At 39.8% G+C, this 19,352-nt stretch overlaps 2 protein-coding genes across 2 annotated transcripts; both read right to left on the minus strand.

Annotated features, from left to right (window-relative positions):
• Positions 1-9,112: 9,112 nt before the first annotated feature.
• Positions 9,113-10,205, minus strand: LOC140245557 (uncharacterized). The gene is made up of 2 exons (XM_072325123.1): positions 10,031-10,205; positions 9,113-9,796 (listed from the first exon to the last, which is right to left on the minus strand). Exons 1-2 carry the CDS (start codon positions 10,061-10,063, stop codon positions 9,113-9,115), a joined length of 717 nt encoding a protein of 238 aa, XP_072181224.1. The 5' UTR covers positions 10,064-10,205.
• A 7,488-nt stretch (positions 10,206-17,693) lies between these two features.
• LOC140245433 (uncharacterized) lies at positions 17,694-18,735 on the minus strand. The gene is made up of 2 exons (XM_072325011.1): positions 18,684-18,735; positions 17,694-18,457 (listed from the first exon to the last, which is right to left on the minus strand). Exons 1-2 carry the CDS (start codon positions 18,714-18,716, stop codon positions 17,780-17,782), a joined length of 711 nt encoding a protein of 236 aa, XP_072181112.1. The 5' UTR covers positions 18,717-18,735; the 3' UTR covers positions 17,694-17,779.
• Positions 18,736-19,352: the final 617 nt, after the last annotated feature.

The following is a 19,352-nucleotide window of genomic DNA, read 5'->3' on the forward strand; positions in this document are numbered from 1 at the left end:
ATCCCATTTATCAAAGTCATCTTGATCAAGTGGAATTTGAGAGTTTGTTGGATATTTTGTTCCAGTAAAGTCGATTATTTGTAACAGTTTGTGACCAAGATAAAGAGCTCTGTTGGTATAGTATCATGTGTCAGTGTGTTGTAATGGCGATCTGGAGGCATAGTATTTTCCCTCTTTCTTGTGTTTCACCTACTACAACTGTATTAATGTAACTTCTCTCTCTCTCTTGGTTTCGTTGACATAATGTTACACATCACACACACACACACACACACATACGAAGAATTCGTAACGAAACTTCTACCCGTCTGTGTAAGTCCTATATTTGGCTTAATACACTTTACTTCACTGTTTAAACAAGATGTGGATATTCAGTTTGGATTATGATGTACGGAGCATCGTTGGGTGTAGTATTGTGTGGAGTTGTGGTATATGTGTACAATTACTCCTGCATATTCACATCTATCAGTTCCTCACTTTCGTTCATTTTTGTGAGATAATGTGGCATTTCACAGACTACACACACACACACACACACACACACACACGCAAACACGTAAGAACACCCGTATATGACAGAATTCTTAATTCACCTGCACACAGATGACCTTCAGTATATTTTTTTATTTTATATTTACTTATTCATTTTATATTTATTTTATATTTACTTTCTCACCTGAACAGAATCTTGTTCAAGCATTTAGACACAACACACATTTGACAAACCAAGAAGTATTTAGCATAAAGAAACTCCAGGGACGTCTTGACCCAAAGTCTATATCAATCTCCACTTCAAAGAGACACGACGTCGATGATCTCCTCCTCGTCTTCCTGCTCTGCTGCTTTCCTCGGTTGACGTCTCGCTGGTCGGGTCTTCAGCGACGAGATCGATGCAACCGGTGCCCTGAGCTGATGCTGGTCGTACACTCCAAACACGGGAACATGCGTGAATGGTACCGGGTAATAATCGCTGGAGCAGATGCTTGATTGCTGGTGGTAGGCCGCTGGGTATGGGAGGTACTGCGGTCCAAGACAGCACGGGCTGGAACAGGCGACTGGACTGGTACTTCGGCGAGCTGGAATCATGGTGTACGGAGAGTAGCGGACGCTCGTCGGACGGTAAGCCGGGTGAGTGGTGCTTGGTTGCTGGGGAGACGGACACACCGGTGGTTGCGTGGTGTAACAGGTGGTTGACGCAGGCAATGGCGATGAACGCTCTATACTAACGGGCGAAGCAGCAGGTGACACCGAGACGTACGGGGGAGATGGTGGCGGCGTTGGTGGTAGCTGATGGCAGGGTACTTTGACGACCGGCGCTGACAACAAGTCTGACGTCGAGTCGGACGCGAGACGAGGAGAAGGCGTTCTAGCTGCAGTACGAGACGACGCTGTGCCAATCTTCCGGCAGGTAGCAGCCAACAAGGCCAGAGGGCTCGGCTTGCCGATACAAGATGCATCCTCGTCGGAGAGCTGGAATGAAGAAAATGAAAGAGGAAAATTATTAATTGAATGACATTTACAGCGCCAGAATTCTTGACAGAAACTGATATGAACGATCCAAGCTGAAATTAAAAAAAGAGTTCTTGGGGGAAAAAAGAAGAGGAAAAATTAAGCACCATATATTGACATTTCATCCAAAGAAAATCATAATGGTTTCAGAGTACATACTCGGTAAATAACGAGAGTGCAAACATACCTGTAAATACTTTGACTTGACACTCGTTGCCATCCTAATAGTCTTGGCGTTCGTTCAGTATCACGATGATAATAAACTGCACTGTAAATCCAAAGTACACTTTCAGGTACAATAAGTATGTAGAACTTGGAGGCGAGCACTTGAGGCAGACGTAGTATCGATGGTTGGAAGTCAAAGAATGATGAGCCTTCCTTCTGAAGCAGCAGTATTTATACCATGTCTGCCAATAGTCTTGTCATTCACCTTCATCACGAAGGAGGAAAGTTGTAATAATATCGGTCGGTAGATCACAGGTGGCGTGTGATCTCCGCCGATCGTGTTCTTGAATAGTCCAGTCATTCCACTTACATTATCCTGTCAAATCCTCACGCCAGTCAACGGTCCCATCCAATCCGCATCCCTCCATCCCTTTGGCAATGACAGCTCATTGTCCAATGACCGCGCGGACTCGCTGACCGTGACCGTGGATGATAGGCGTTAGAGCACCGGACAAAGCAGAGCACTGAGCTATTGTTTTGACCATCTGGCCGAAGCTATGACTAGACTGAGCGAAGCGGTCTAGATTGAGCATAACTTGCATGTTTTCACGCAAGTTCTTGTGTTACTCATATTAGAAACATGGAATAATGCAAGTTACGCCCAGTTTATAGGGGAATGTACATTCAGATTTCTTGGTCTTAGCACTTTAGCAGTTATTGATAGATGATATTATCTGCGTTAGAAAATATTTTTGTGGGCGTATCCGCGTTGTCTGAAAAAGAGGAAAAAATATGGCACATACTGAGATAATCTTCTGGCCACATAATAATGATCAGGGGATAAACTATACATTGTATAATTCAACAAGCATAATGCATTACCTAGGTCCACTGGGATGCTTGTTCATGTTTTTCTCAGACTGGTGCATGTATTGAAATTCTGCTACAACGTATTTTTAGTATAAGCACCATTGTTGACCAGTTTTTATGAATTATTCAAGTGGCTGTGGAAAAGATTTTCTGAAGAACTTATCAGGGATTCATATCAGTGTTTAAAATCGAATTGACATAGATTTAGTGTCGCTTTGTCAGGCAAGTCTTACACACCTGTACTACTTGTTGAAGAGGCCAAAATATGCATAGATTTGAATATGTAATTAAATTAGTTTATTTCTTTACTGCCTTTTAAACGGGAAATCCAGTCCAAATTAGTAAGTCTGATAAGAAAGAGTAAAATATTTCGAATTCAATGGTAAAATTTTGATCGATATCGGGTGAAAAATAAGGAAGTTATAACATTTTGAAGTTTCGCTAATTTTTCAGGAAACAGTTCTTGAACGGTCGATATAATCATGAATATGCAAATGGCAAAGTGAGCATGTCATTCCCTTACAACTTTCTATATTGTTGGGACATAAAATTTTGAAATTTCCCGTTTTTAATTCCAATGCAATTATGCCCGAGTTTCAAATCCTGGTACATCTATAACTGATCACTTTTCTGAATGTTAATCGGGAATAACATCATGTTTCAGACTTCAAAGTCAGAAACATTGAATTTTCGTCATTTTTTTTTTCTGGTACATGATCGACGGAAAATTGTGAGGTTATGACATGTTAGCTCTCCCATTTTGCATATTCATATCCACTGTATAAGAACTGTTTTGCAGAAATTAGCAAAACTTCAAAATGTCATAACTTCCTTATTTTTTTTATCCCATTTGAGTCAAATTCTTACCGTTGAACTCGTAAAACTTCACTCTTTTATATCAGTCTAACTTTTAGTTGGACTGGCTTTCCCCTTCAATGCTTGTAATTCAGTCTGCGTCCATTAGGTGCTGCTATGTTGCACAACACAGCCATGGCGAGCCCTTCGTCATTATGGTGTCCATAAAGTTCAATGTATCATAAAGTCTGGTGATTTATTTTCATTTGTTCCACGATTTTAGTTTCCGTGAAAACGTTTGAAACATTTTTCAATTTTCTCTTGCCGTTTTGCTTCCATAATAACGTCCTCCTAGATATTTATGAGAGCATTAATTAGAGTATCAATAAAACGTGAATGATGCAAGGTGATAATGACAAATTCATTACTAGAAAAATCATACCACCAAACATGCATGAGCTTTGATTGTACAAAGGTTATAGAATTATATCTCTGATTAATCGTTACATCCCTATAGGCCTACACTATTATATATTCTCCACAAATCCTTCCGTGTACGCTGTAATATATAGATAAAAAGTAACATAAGTAAAAAAAAAAAAAAAAGAAAGAAAGTAATGTGATTAAAAAAAAAAAACAACTTATTGATAAACACTGACATGCGGATATGAAATATGGTGCGTGTCTGTTGCGATTCAGACATGTGCAAACTTGATGAGTCAATGCCCAGGTCATAGATTGACAGGCGAAAGGAGGATACTTTGACGAGTCGGTAAGATCTGAGCTATCTTTTGATCTTCTTCATCCGTGCCGTACCGGTCGCTCAGCATCCTACAGGATGGAACAAGTGATAGCAGCCATCTTTTGTCCCATCTTAATAGCTAAGACTACATCGTAATCTCCTCGATCATCGTACTCAGACTGCGTGAAAACTATTCTCCGCCTCCTATTATGTTTCTGAGCTGCGTGGCCAACCTGTAGAGAGGACAAACATGACTTGGTATTGAACTACAGACCTGGTTAATACGTAGACTGCTTCGGAGGAGAATGAATGAAAAGCTTTTAGTACTGGTGGACGGGTACCTAATAATAGATAGGCTAAGGTGAAAGATAGTGTAAGAAAGAGGGGGGGGGGGGGGGGGTAGACGGAGGGGGATAGAGAGAGAGTTCGAGTTCATGTTTATGGGTATATCTTTATGCTTTGATAATGCACATATACCTACAGTTGTATTTAATATACAAGACAGATGATGACTAAAATGATAACGCCATGTTTACGTTGAGACTGCGAAACGCACACTTGTATCAGGTGATATAGATGGTGACAAAATGTTCATCAACATCAGACATAATATTCATTCGTTTATTTCATTTATTGGTGCTAACATCAACCACGTTTTTTGTTGTTATTTTTTTCAGTTAGTGCGTGCAATTAAAACAAGTAGGCTGTCTTGATAAAATACAATTTGAAACAATTACATAAAAACTTCGCACATGGTATACATACGAGGCAAGACACAATAAGAGAGAAATATAGAATTCAGAAAATGATTTTTTTTTTTCATTTGAAAGAAAGGTATACAATTTTTAGTTAGGCAGAGAATGGTAATAATCGTCGTATCAAGCACATCGAATTGATGTGAGGAGGTAAATAATTCCCCAGGTAAAATATTAATCCCCTCAATATTTCAACATTTTGGTGTATCTTTTTTATTCTTGTGCTTGAAATTAATATGTGCACCAAGCTGCTTCTTCGCATCAAATCAATGTAGTGTTGTTATGATATAGCCTGCCAAACTATGAGATTTATGTGGAATGGGTTTGAAGTATATAGCGAGACAAGAGTCGATTTAAAAACATCTGAAACACTATACAATATCATATCTTTCAATTTCAGGGCCAGTTCGAAGAAACTGCTCTAATTAGTCTGTATAGCTTGCTTGATCAGTGTCATGTTAAACATTGAGTTTGACTGTAATTTTTTTCCCAATACTGTATTTCTTTGTTTATTTTCTTCTCTGCATTTTTTTTTTTGGTATTTTAGTAAAGGTTTGTTTGGTAACGTCACCATGCAGCTGGATAAATCATAAATACCGAATCGATACACCATGGTGAAATGTTTCACACCCTACATTAAACATCTTTACAAGGACTCCCCTGTCTCTCCGTTCACTTTCACTCTAATTCTTGGCATCTTCTTTTTTCACTCTATCCCACCTCTCAACCTTAAATATAAAACACATTGAAAAGTTGATTCATTAGGCATTCAAAGAATACATATATCATCACCACTGTAAATACCAACAAACTTGCCAACAAATTACTGAAATAACACAAGATAAAGCATACATGGAAGAGCATACAATTCTAAGAGAACTTCAAAATTTATTTTGATGAAAATCGGTTCTTAAATGGCTGAGATATCCAAAAACAAAGAAAACATAATAATGGTGGGTCCCACCTTTTATTATAGAACCGCTTTGTCTAACTTTGTTTTTGGATCTCTCAGTTTTCCATCGAATGAAATTTGAAGTCCTCTTAGAATTGTGTGTTCTTTCATATTTCATATCAATGTTTTTTCTTATATCTCAATATGTTAAAACCTAAATCCCCATCTCGGCTATACTGCTATATCCTATAAGTATGCACTTCTTCCAGACTGGACATGGTGATCTGTCAAGGGTGTCAACTCTTTTGTCCGATGAAGCACCCATGAGGTTAAGAATAGGGATCAGGAGACACTGGTAGATGAGAGTGGGCATTTTTGATCTCTTCCGCCGGCCGCCACCGGAACACCAGACCCCACCAGATCCCGTCTGATCATGTCAATCAGCTACCCGTCCAATCAACAGCTCGCTGGCCTTTGTTTTGTGAGGGTCAGTGATGACAGGTAATAAACCAATGACCGCTCGCACTTGACCGCTGCTGAGGATGATGAGCAGCCAAACTTCGAAAGCAGTGGTCTCATCACATATAAGCTTCTGGATTTTGTCATTTCTCTACCTGTTAAATAAATTTCGACTGTGAGTAGGCCAACGCAGTCCATCGCAGCTCAACTGCTAAGAATACGAAACAACTATTGAACTAGCTTGTGTGTGTGTGTGTGTGTGTGTGTGTGTGTGTGTGTGTGCAGATTTGTAGGGTTCAAGCATCCTTTACTCTTTTATAAAATCTTACCAGTATTGTCAGAATTAAGAGTTCGTTTCGAAAAAAAAAGTCATAAAGAACAGTAAACTGTTATCAGTGTTGTTTCCGTCACAAAGGTTCGTTGCGTCGACTGCATAACATTTCTCCTCTGTAGCCATGCACATAATATACTTCACACTTAAGTTTACGAAACTTTGCTAAAAATCGCGATATAATCGTGATCATCTTTCCAAAGCTATCAGTATTGAATACAGGGCCAATGCGTATACGGGTTCCAAAATAAACCTTTTTTAAAACATCAATATCATAGATAGAAATCAAATATTCATGTATTTATTAGTTGGAATGTCGTCACTGATATTCGTATTACTCCACTTGTTTTGGTGAAACGCTCGCTCATAAAAGATGAAAATGACATTTTCTCATTAATAATATTATGATTTGATTCATATATATTTTACTTATTTCACCAGCACTCTAAAAACGTATCACGTATTAAGTGAAGTAAATCTGTGTCATGAAAATATTCCCCGTGAGTTCAGGTCGAGTTTTAAAGTATTTGAGTGAAAGTTTGCACTCACAACTTTATTTCGTACAATACAATTCTATCAGATACATGTATATGCAGTCATGCAGTACAATAGAGCTGTACATGTAGAGAGAAATATGATGAGAGAGAGAGAGAAGGGGGGGGGATATACAATTTATATTGCTGTTTTGATTGTAAGTTCAGCACCAGTTATTGCTTCTTAATTCACTGTCTGAGGAGGACAATTTTCAGGATGCCATGATGAACACTTGTGCTAGTACTATAATTATATTACAGTGTAATTAAACACAATTTTAAAGTTGACATCAGTGAAAACAGATGAACAGAGTGAGTGAACAGAGCGAATAAACATATATAAACAAGAAGTGTTTCTTCCTGATACTTAGTCAAAAAGGGAAAATTCATTGAATTACGATTATCTTGTTTGCAGGTCAGTTAGGAATTTATGGGGCCATGACACTCACTTCATCAGAACTGGACATGACTGTGATTCTCATTAAAATCACATTTCACGAAACGTATATGAAATTTGAAAATGCCCTACTCATGTTCCAACTCTATGTAAGATTTTGATGGAACCTCCAACATCATTTGTTTGATTTTAGTCTATCTTAGTGAATTTAGATTGGTATCGCATTGCATATTATATGCGATTTTTTATCTAACATTTTGTTTGAAACTGATATAGCGAGTTCATATGACGCTGCCAAGAACGCATGATTGTGACGTAGTGACGCGATTTCCGTTCCCGACCTCCGTACAGGAATGGTCAATGTCAAGGGTCCGCGCTTGCACCTGTCATTGATGTTCAACTCTCGATCTGACTCTGACTGACGGGCCAAAATTAGCCCTTTTCTCAGGGCGGAAAGATCTAAACGTACCTTTGAAGGCGTTCACTCCGCACCGCCTCATTATCATGCCAGGATCGTCATCTGACTTGAAAGTTAATAGCTTTCTTTTGTTTGCGAGAGACATCTTTTCATCGCTTATACACTCCGGAGGGGTATAGTCATGATTAACATAGCCTGTTGTTCTTCTAATCTATGGAAACATATGTCGAAGACTGGAACCAGGGATGTGGAAACAGAGCTCACTGATGGAACTGAATGGAGAGGGAATATAAGCGTTGCCAACTTGAACTGATTCAGGGTGGAGGTGAATTGATAGACGGGGAGATGGGAGAAAAGAGCGAGAGGAAGATAGCTTGACTGCTTGCTTGATTTTATCCCGTTCATCAAAGTCATCTTGAACAAGTGGAATTTGGGAGTTTATTGAATATTTCTTCCAGTATGTAGTCGTTTGTTTGTAACAGTTATAGTGACAACGATAAAGAGCTGGGTTGGTAGTATTATGTGTTGTAACGACGATGTGTAGGCCTAGTATTTTTCCTCCTGCTTGTGTGCTTCACTTATTACAAAAGTATGAATGTCGCCCCTCTCTCTCTCTCTCTCTCTCTCTCTTGTTTATTTGACATGATGTTACACATCACAATATGCACACACACACACACACACACACACACACACACACACACAAATACGCAGAATTCATAACGAAACTTCTACCAGTCTGTATAAGTCGTATATTTGGCTCAACACACTTTACTTCACTGTTTAAACAAGATGTGGATATTCAGTTTGGATTATGATGTACGGAGCATCGTTGGGTGTAGTATTGTGTGGAGTTGTGGTACATGTATGTTTACTATTGCTCCTGCATATTCACTAATCTATCAGTTCGTCACTTTCATTCATTTTTGTGGGATAGTCTGGCAATTCATAGACCACACACACACACACACGCACACACACACACGCACATATGAAAACCCGTATTTATGACAGAATTAATTAATCACATGCGCACAGATCAGCACTAATGTGGACACATTCATACTTCTCGTAATCAATACACAGACAAAGCGGTGTAATCTTCAATATATTTCATTTATTTTCTCACCTGAACAGAAGCTTGTTCAAGCTATTTACACACAACACACATTTGACAAACCAAGAAGTCTTCAGCATAAAGAAACTCCAGGGGTGTCTTAACCCAAAGTCCATATCAATCTCCACTTCAAAGAGACACGACGTCGATCATTTCCTCCTCGTCTTCTGGTTCCTCTGCTGCTTTCCTCGGTTGACGTCTCGCTGGTCGGGCCTTCAGCGACGAGACCGACGCAACCGGTGCCCTGAGCTGATGTTGGTCGTACACTCCAAACACGGGAACACGAGTGAAGGGTACCGGGTAGTAACTGCTGGAGCAGATGCTTGATCCCTGGTGGTAGGCCGCTGGGTATGGGAGGTACTGCGGTCCAAGACAGCACGGGCTAGCACAGGCGACTGGGTGATGGGTACTCCGGCGAGCGGAAATCATGGTGTACGGAGAGTAGCGGACGCTCGTCGGACGGTAAGCCGGGTGAGTGGTGCTTGGTTGATGGGGAGGCGGACACACTGGTGGTTGCGTGGTGTAGCAGGTGGTTGACGCAGGCAATGGCGATGAACGTTCGATGCCCACGGGCGAAGCAGCAGGTGACACCGAGACGTACGGGGGAGATGGTGGCGGCGTTGGTGGTAGCTGATGGCAGGGTACTTTGGCGACCGGCGCTAACAACAACTCTGACGTCGAGTGGGACGCGGGACGAGGAGAAGGCGTTCTAGCTGCAGTACGAGGCGACGCTGTGCCAATCTTCCGGCAGGTAGCAGCCAACAAGGCCAGAGGGCTCGGCTTGCCGATACAAGATGCATCCTCGTCGGAGAGCTGGAATGAAGAAAAAAAAAAGAGGAAATTATTACTTAAATGACATTTACAGTAACATAATTCTTGATAGAAACTGATATGAACAATTCAAGCTCAAATTAAAAGGAGTTTTTGGTAAAAAAAAAAAAGAGAGGAAAAATTAAGCCCCATATATTGACATCTCATCAAAAAAAAAAAAAAAATCATAATGGTTTCAGAGCACATACTCGGTAAATAACGAGAGTGCAAACATACCTGTAAATACTTTGACTTGACACTCGTTGCCATCCTAATAGTCTTGGCGTTCGTTCGGTATCACAATGATTATAAACTGTACTGTAAATCCAAAGTACACTTTCAGGTACAATAAGTATATAGAACTTGGAGGCGAGCACTTGAGGCAGACGTAGTATCGATGGTTGGAAGTCAAAGAATGATGAGCCTTTCTTCTGAAGCAGCAGTATTTATACCATGTCTGCCAATATAGTCTTGTCATTCACCTTCATCACGAAGGAGGAAAGTTGTAATAATAGCGGTCGGTAGATCACAGGTGGCGTGTGATCTCCGCCGATCGTATTCTTGAATAGTCCAGTCATTCCACTCACATTATCCTGTCAAATCCTCACGCCACTCAACGGTCCCATCCAATCCGCATCCCTCCAACCCTTTGGCAATGACAGCTCATTGTCCAATGACCGCCCGGACTCGCTGACCGTGACCGTGGGTGACAAGCGTTAGCGCACCGGACAAAGCACAGCACTGAGCTATTGTTTTGACCATCTGGCCGAAGCTATGACTAGACTGAGCGAAGCGGTCTATCGATTGAGCATAACTTGCATGTTTCCACGCAAGGTCTTGTGTTACTCATTAGAAACATGGAATACTAGTAATGCAAGTTACGCCCAGTTTATAGGGGAATGTACATTCCGATTTGTTGGTCTTAGCACTTTAGCAGTTATTGATAGATGATATTATCTGCGTTAGAAAATATTTTTGTGGGCGTATCCACGTTGTCTGAAAAAAGAGGAAAAAAATATGGCACATACTGAGATAATCTTCCGGCCACATAATAATGATCAGGGGATAAACTATACATTGTATAAGTCAACAAGCATAATGCATTACATAGGTCCACTGGGATACTTGTTCATGTTTTTCTCAGACTGGTGCATGTATTAAAATTCTGCTATATATACAACGTATTTTTAGTATAAGCACCATTATTGACCAGTTTTATGAATAAGTGGCTGTGGAAAAGATTTTATAAAGAACTAATCAGGGATTCATATCAGTATTTAAAATCGAATTAGCATAGATTTAGTGTCGCTTTATCAGGCAAGTCTTACGTACCTATACTACTTGTTCAAAAGGCCAAAACATGCATAGATTTGAATATGTAATTAAACTAGTTTATTTCTCCACTGTATTTTAAACGTGAAATCCAGTCCAAATTAGTTAGTCTGATAAGAACAAGTAAAATGTTACGAATTCAACGGTAAAATTTTGATCGATATCGGGTGAAAAATAAGGAAGTTATGACATATTGAAGTTTCGCTAATTTTTCAGGAAACAGTTCTTGAACGGTCGATATAATTATGAATATGCAAATGGCAAAGTGACCATGTCATCCCCTTACAACCTACCATTTTGTCACAGTGGGACATAAAATTTTGAAATTTCCCGTTTTTTATTCCAATGCAATTATGCCCGAGTCTCAAATCCTGGTACATTTATAACTGATCACTTTTCTGAATGTTAACCGGGAATAACATCAGGTTTCAGACTTCAATGTTAGAAACATTGAATTTTCGTCATTTTTTTTTTTTCGTTCATTTTTTTTTTCTGGTACATGATCGATGGAAAATTGTGAGGTTGTGACATGTTAGCTCTCTCATTTTGCATATTCATATCCACTGTATAAGAACTGTTTTGCAGAAATTAGCAAAACTTCAAAATGCCATAACTTCTTTATTTTTTATCCCATTTGAGTCAAATTTCTACCGTTGAACTCGTAAAATTTTATTCTTTTATATCAGTCTAACTTTTAGTTGGACTGGCTTTCTTTCCCCTTCAATGCTTGTCATTCAGTCTGCGTGCATTAGGTGCTGCTATGTTGCACAACACAGCCATGGCGAGCCCTTCGTCATTATTATGGTGTCCATAAAGTTCAATGTATCACAAAGTCCGGTGGTTTATTTCGTTTGTTCCACGATTTTAGTTTCCGTGAAAACGTCTGAAACATTTTTTTTTTCAGATTCCCTTGCCGTTTTGCTTCCACGATAATGACCTCCTAGATCTTTATGAGAGCATTAATTAGAATATCAATAAAACGTGATTAACGCAAGGTGATAATGACAAATAATACAAAACACATACCACCAAACGTGCACGAGCATTGATTGTGCAGATGTTATATACTTATATATCATCTGATTAATTGTTACATTGCTAAACACTATTATATATTCTCCACAAATCCTTCTGATTACACTGTAATAATTATAGAGATAAAAAGTAACATAAGATGGGAAAAAAAGTGATGTGATCTTTAAAAAACTTAATGATAAACACTGAAATGCGAATGTGAAATATGGTGCATGTCTTTTGCGATTCAGACATGTGCAAACTTGATGAGTCTATGCCCAGGTCATAGATTGACAGGCGAAAAAGGAGGATACTTTGACGAGTCGGTAAGATCTGAGCTATCTTTTGATCTTCTTCATCCGTGCCGTACCGGTCGCTCAGCATTCTACAGGATGGACCAAGTGATAGCAGCCATCTTTTGTCCCATCTTAATAGATACGAGTACATCATAATCTCCTCGATCATCGTACTCAGACTGCGTAAAAACTATTCTCCGCCTCCTATTATGTTTCTGAGCTACGTGGCCAACCTGAAGAGTGGACAAACATGACTTGTTCAGCTGTTGGTATTGAACTACAGACCTGGTTAATACGTAGACTGCTTCGGAGGAGAATGAATGAAAAACTTTTAGTACTGGTGGACGGGTACCTAATAATAGATAGGCTCAGGTGAAAGAAGGGGTGTAAGAAAGAGGGGGGGGGGTAGACGGAGGGGGATAGAGGGAGAGAGTTCATGTTTATGGGTATATCTTTATGCTTTGATAATGCACATATACCTACAGTTGTATATAATATACAAGACAGATGATGACTAAAATGATAACGCCATGGTTACGTTGAGACTGCGAAACGCACACTTGTATCAGGTGATATGGTGACAAAATGTTCATCAACATCAGACATAATATTCATTCATTTATTTCATTTATTGGTACTAACATCAACCACGTTTTGTTGTTGTTACTTTTTTCAGTTAGTGCGTGCAATAAAAACAAGTAGGCTGTCTTGATAAAATACAATTTGAAACAATTACATAAAAACTTTGCACATGGTATACATACGTGGCAAGACACAATAAGAGAGAAATATAGAATTAAGAAAATGATTTTTTGCTTCATTTGAAAGAAAGGTATACAATTTTTGGTTAGGCAGAGAATGGTAATAATCGTCGTATAAAGCACATCGAATTGATGTGAGGAGGTAAATAATTCCCCAGGTAAAATATTAATCCCCTCAATATTTCACCATTTTGGTGTATCCCTTTTATTCTTGTGCTTGAAATTAATATGTGCACCAAGCTTCTTCTTCGCATCAAATTAATGTAGTGTTGTTATGATATAGCCTGCCAAACTATGAGATTTATGTGGAATGGGTTTGAAGTATATAGCGAGACAAGAATTTATTTAAAAACATCTGAAACACTATACAATCTCATATCTTTCAATTTCAGGGCCAGTTCGAAGAAACTGCTCTAACTAGTCTGTATGGCTTGCTTGATCAGTGTCATGTTAAACATTGAGTTTGACTGTAATTTTTCCCAATACTGTATTTCTTTGTTCATTTTCTTCTCTGCATTTTGTTTGTATTTTTAGTAAAGGTTTGTTTGGTAACGTCACCATGCAGCTGGATAAATCATAGATCCCGAATCGATACACCATGGTGAAATGTTTCACACCCTACATTAAACATCTTTACAAAGACTCCCCTGTCTCTCCGTTCACTTTCACTCTAATTCTTGGCATCTTCTTTTTTCACTCTATCCCACCTCTCAACCTTAAATATAAAATACATTGAAAAGTTGATTCATTAGGCATTCGAAGAATACATCATCACCACTGTAAATACCAACAAACTTGCCAACAAATTACTGAAATAACCCAAGATAAAGCATACAATTCTAAGAGAACTTCAAAATTTATTTTGATGAAAATCGGTTCTTAAATGGCTGAAATATCCAAAAACAAAGAAAACATAATAATGGTGGGTCCCACCTTTTATTATAGTACCGCTTTGTCTAACTTTGTTTTTGGATCTCTCAGCTTTTTCAAAACCGTTTTCCATCGAATGAAATTTGAAGTCCTCTTAGAATTGTATGTTCTCTCATATTTCATATTAATGTTTTTTTTTTTTTCTTATATCTCAATATGTTAAAACCTAAATCCCCATCTCAACTAAAGCTATACTGCTATATCAGGGCTCCACACTAACTTTTAATTTTGATGGCCCAAAGGCAAACATCCGACCTCTTTTGGTGGCCCGATCAGGCCACCAAATTCTTCATTTCTGAAATTTTGGTGGCCCGACGTGCGTTTTTGGTGGCCCCGGGCCACCGTTAGTGTCGAGCCGTGGCTATATCCTTTAAGTATGCACTTCTTCCAGACTGGCCATGGTGATCTGTCAAGGGTGTCAACTCTTTTGTCCGATGAAGCGCCCATGAGGTTAAGAATAGGGATCAGGAGACACTGGTAGATGAGAGTGGGCATTTTTGATCTCTTCCGCCGGCCGCCACCGGAACACCAGACCCGACCAGATCCCGTCTGATCATGTCAATCAGCTACCCGTCCAATCAACAGCTCGCTGGCCTTTGTTTCGTGAGGGTCAGTGATGACAGGTAATCGACCAATGACCGTTCGCACTTGACCGCTGCTGAGGATGATGAGCAACCAAACTTCGAAAGCAGTGGTCTCATCACATATAAGCTTCGGGATTTTGTCCTTTCGCTACCTGTTAAATAAATTTCGACTGTGAGTAGGCCAACGCAGTCCATCGCAGCTCAACTGCTAAGAATACGAAACAACTATTGAACTAGCTTGTGTGTGTGTGTGTGTGTGTGTGTGTGTGTGTGTGTGTGCAGATTTGTAGGGTTCAAGCATCCTTTACTCTTTTATAACATTTTACCAGTATTGTCAGAATTAAGAGTTCGTTTCGAAAAAAAAAAAGTCATAAAGAACAGTAAACTGTTATCAGTGTTGTTTCCGTCACAAAGGTTCGTTGCGTCGACTGCATAAGGTTTCTCCTCTTTAGCCATGCACATAATATACTTCACACTTAAGTTTACGAAACTTTGCTAAAAATCGCGATATAATCCTGATCATCTTTCCAAAGCTATCAGTATTGAATACAGGGCCAATGCGTATACGGGTTACAAAATAAACCTTTTTTAAAACATCAATATCATAGATAGAAATCAAATATTCATGTATTTATTAGCCGGAATGTCGTCACTGATATTCGTGTTACTCCACTTGTTTTGGTGAAACGCTCGCTCATGAAAGATGAAAATGACATTTTCTCATTAATAATATTATGATTTGATTCATATATATTTTACTTATTTCACCAGCACTCAAAAAACGTATCACGTATTAATTGAAGCAAATCTGTGTCATGAAAATACTCCCCGTGAGTTCAGGTCGAGTTTTAAAGTATTTGAGTGAAAATTTGCACTCACAACTTTATTTTGTACAATACAATTCTATCAGATACATATATAGCAGTCATGCAGAACAATAGAGCTGTACATGTAGAGAGAAATACAGTATGATGAGAGAGAGAGAAAGGGGAGATACAATTTATATTGCTGTTTTGATTGTAAGTTCAGCACTAGTTATTGCTTCTTAATTCACTGTCTGAGGAGGACGATTTTCGGGACGCCATGATGAACACTAATTGTGCTAGTGCTCTAATTATATTACAGTGTATATAAACACAATTTTAAAGTTGACATCAGTTAAAACAGATGAACAGAGTGATATAGCATTCTCTTCAAACTCTAGCATTAAATGATATGAAATTTAATTGTCTCATGTTTTCCTTTACTGAATAAGAATTTACAAACAGAGGTGCATAATGTCTTACAACTATCTTGTTAGCTTTTGTTCAAAGAAATTGTTTTTCACTTTTTTAACGACTTAGCAAGTAGAAGTCACCATTGCTAAGTTAATCCAACACAGCCTGATGCGAATAAACATGATAAAGTGTTTCTTGCCGATACTTCGTCAAAAAGGGAAAATTCATTGAATTACGATTATCTTGTTTGCAGGTCAGGTAGGAATTTGTGGGGCCATGACACTCACTTCATCTGAACGGAACATGACTGCGATTCTCATTAAAATCACATTTCACGAAACGTATATGAAATTTGAAAATGCCATTCTCAGTTCCAACTCTATGTAAGATTTTGATGAAACCTCCTACATCATTATTTTGTTTGATTTTATTCTATCATAGTGAATTCAAATTCGTATTGCATTGCATATCATATCCGATTTTTTATCTAACATTTATATTTGTTTGAAACTGATAGCGAGTTCATATTACGCTGCCAAGAACGCATGATTGTGACGTAGTGACGCAATTTCCGTTCCCGATGCTCCTACGTACAGGAATGGTCAATGTCAAGGGTCCGCGCTTGCACCTGTCATTGATGTTCAACTCTCGAACTGACTTTGACTGACAGGCCAAAATTAGCTCTCTTCCCAGGGCGGAAAGATCTAAACGTACCTTTGAAAGCGTTCACTCCGCGCCGCCTCATTATCATGCCAGGATCGTCATCTGACTTAAAAGTTAATAGCTTTCTTTTGTTTGCGAGAGACATCTTTTCATCGCTTATACACTCCAGAGCGGTATAGTCATGATTAACATCGCCTGTTGTTCTTCTAATCTATAGAAACATTATGTCGAAGACTGGAACCAGGGAGGTGGAAACAGAGCTCACTGATGGAACTGAATGGAGAGGGAATATAAGCGTTGCCAACTTGAACTGATTCAGGGTGGAGGTGAATTGATAGATGGGGAGAAGGGAGAAAAAAAAAGGGAGAGGAAGATAGCTTGACTGCTTGCTAACAAGTGGAATTTGGGGGGTTTATTGGATATTTCTTCCAGTATGTAGTCGTTTATTTGTAACAGTTAGTGACAACGATAAAGAGGCGTATTGGTAGTATTATGTGTTGTAATGACGATGTGCAGGCCTAGTATTTTTCCTCCTGCTTGTGTGCTTCGCTTATTAGAAATGTATGAATGTCGCCCCTCTCTCTCTCTTGTTTCTATGATTTTATTATGATGTTACACATCACAATATGCACACACACACACACACAAATACGCAGAATTCATAACGAAACTTCTACCAGTCTGTATAAGTCGTATATTTGGCTCAACACACTTTACTTCACTGTTTAAACAAGATGTGGATATTCAGTTTGGATTATGATGTACGGAGTATCGTTGGGTGTATATAGTATTGTATGGAGTTGTGGTATGTTTACTATTGCTCCTGCATATTCACTAATCTATCAGTTCGTCACTTTCATTCATTTTTGTGAGATAGTCTGGCAATTCACAGACTACACACACACAACACACACATGCACACACACGCACATATGAAAACCCGTATTTATGACAGAATTAATTATTCACAAGCGCACAGATCAGCACTAAAGTGGACACATTCATACTTCTCGTAATCAATACACAGACAAAGCGGTGTAATCTTCAATATATATTTTATTTATTTTCTCACCTGAACAGAAGCTTGTTCAAGCGATTTACACACAACACACATTTGACAAACCAAGAAGTCTTTAGCATAAAGAAACTCCAGGGGCGTCTTAACCCAAAATCCATATCAATCTCCACTTCAAATAGACACGACGTCGATGATCTCCTCCTCGTCTTCCTGCTCTGCTGCTTTCCTCGGTTGACGTCTCGCTGGTCGGGTCTTCAGCGACGAGACCGACGCAACCGGTGCCCTGAGCTGATGCTGGTCGTACACTCCAAACACGGGAACATGCCTGAATGGTACCGGGTAGTAACTGCTGGAGCAGATGCTTGATTGCTGGTGGTAGGCCGCTGGGTATGGGAGGTACTGCGGTCCAAGACAGCACGGGCTGGAACAGGCGACTGGATAACGGGTACTTCGGCGAGCTGGAATCGTGGTGTACGTAGAGTAGCGGACGCTCGTCGGACGGTAAGCTGGGTGAGTGGTGCTTGGTTGCTGGGGAGGCGGACACACCGGTGGTTGCGTGGTGTAGCAGGTGGTTGACGCAGGCAATGGCGATGAACGATCGATGCCCACGGGCGAAGCAGCAGGTGACACCGAGACGTACGGGGGAGATGGTGGCGGCGTTGGTGGTAGGTGATGGCAGGGTACTTTGACGACCGGCGCTGACAAGTCTGACGTCGAGTCGGACGCGAGACGAGGAGAAGGCGTTCTAGCTGCAGTACGAGGCGACGCTGTGCCAATCTTCCGGCAGGTAGCAGCCAACAAGGCCAGAGGGCTCGGCTTGCCGATACAAGATATATCCTCGTCGGAGAGCTGGAATGAAGAAAATGAAAGAGGAAAATTATTAATTGAATGACATTTACAGCGACAGAATTCTTGATAGAAACTGATATGAACGATTCAAGCTGAAATTAAAAAGAGTTCTTGGGAAAAAAAAAAGAAGAGGAAAAATTAAGCACCATATATTGACATTTCATCCAAAGAAAATCATAATGGTTTCAGAGTACATACTCGGTAAATAACGAGAGTGCAAACATACCTGTAAATACTTTGACTTGACACTCGTTGCCATCCTAATAGTCTTGGCGTTCGTTCGGTGTCACGATGATAATAAACTGTATATTGTAAATCCAAAGTACACTTTCAGGTACAATAAGTATGTAGAACTTGGAGGCGAGCACTTGAGGCAGACGTAGTATCGATGGTTGGAAGTCAAAGAATGATGAGCCTTCCTTCTGAAGCAGCAGTATTTATACCATGTCTGCCAATAATCTTGTCATTCACTTTCATCACGAAGGAAGAAAGTTGTAATAATAGCGGTCGGTAGATCACAGGTGGCGTGTGATCTCCGCCGATCGTATTCTTGAATAGTTCAGTCATTCCACTCACATTATCCTATCAAATCCTCACGCCACTCAACGGCCCCATCCAATCCGCATTCCTCCAACCCTTTGCCAATGACAGCTCATTGTCCAATGACCGCGCGGACTCGCTGACCGTGACGGTGGGTGACAAGCGTTAGCGCACTGGACAAAGCAGAGTACTGAGCTATTGTTTTGACCATCTGGCCGAAGCTATGACTAGACTGAGCGAAGCGGTGTAGATTGAGCATAACTTGCATGTTTCCACGCAAGGTCTTGTGTTACTCATATTAGAAACATGGAATAATGCAAGTTACGCCCAGTTTATAGGGGAAGGTACATTCCGA

Source organism: Diadema setosum, chromosome 22 (assembly GCF_964275005.1).
Source record: "Diadema setosum chromosome 22, eeDiaSeto1, whole genome shotgun sequence".
Lineage (NCBI taxonomy): Eukaryota > Metazoa > Echinodermata > Echinoidea > Diadematoida > Diadematidae > Diadema > Diadema setosum.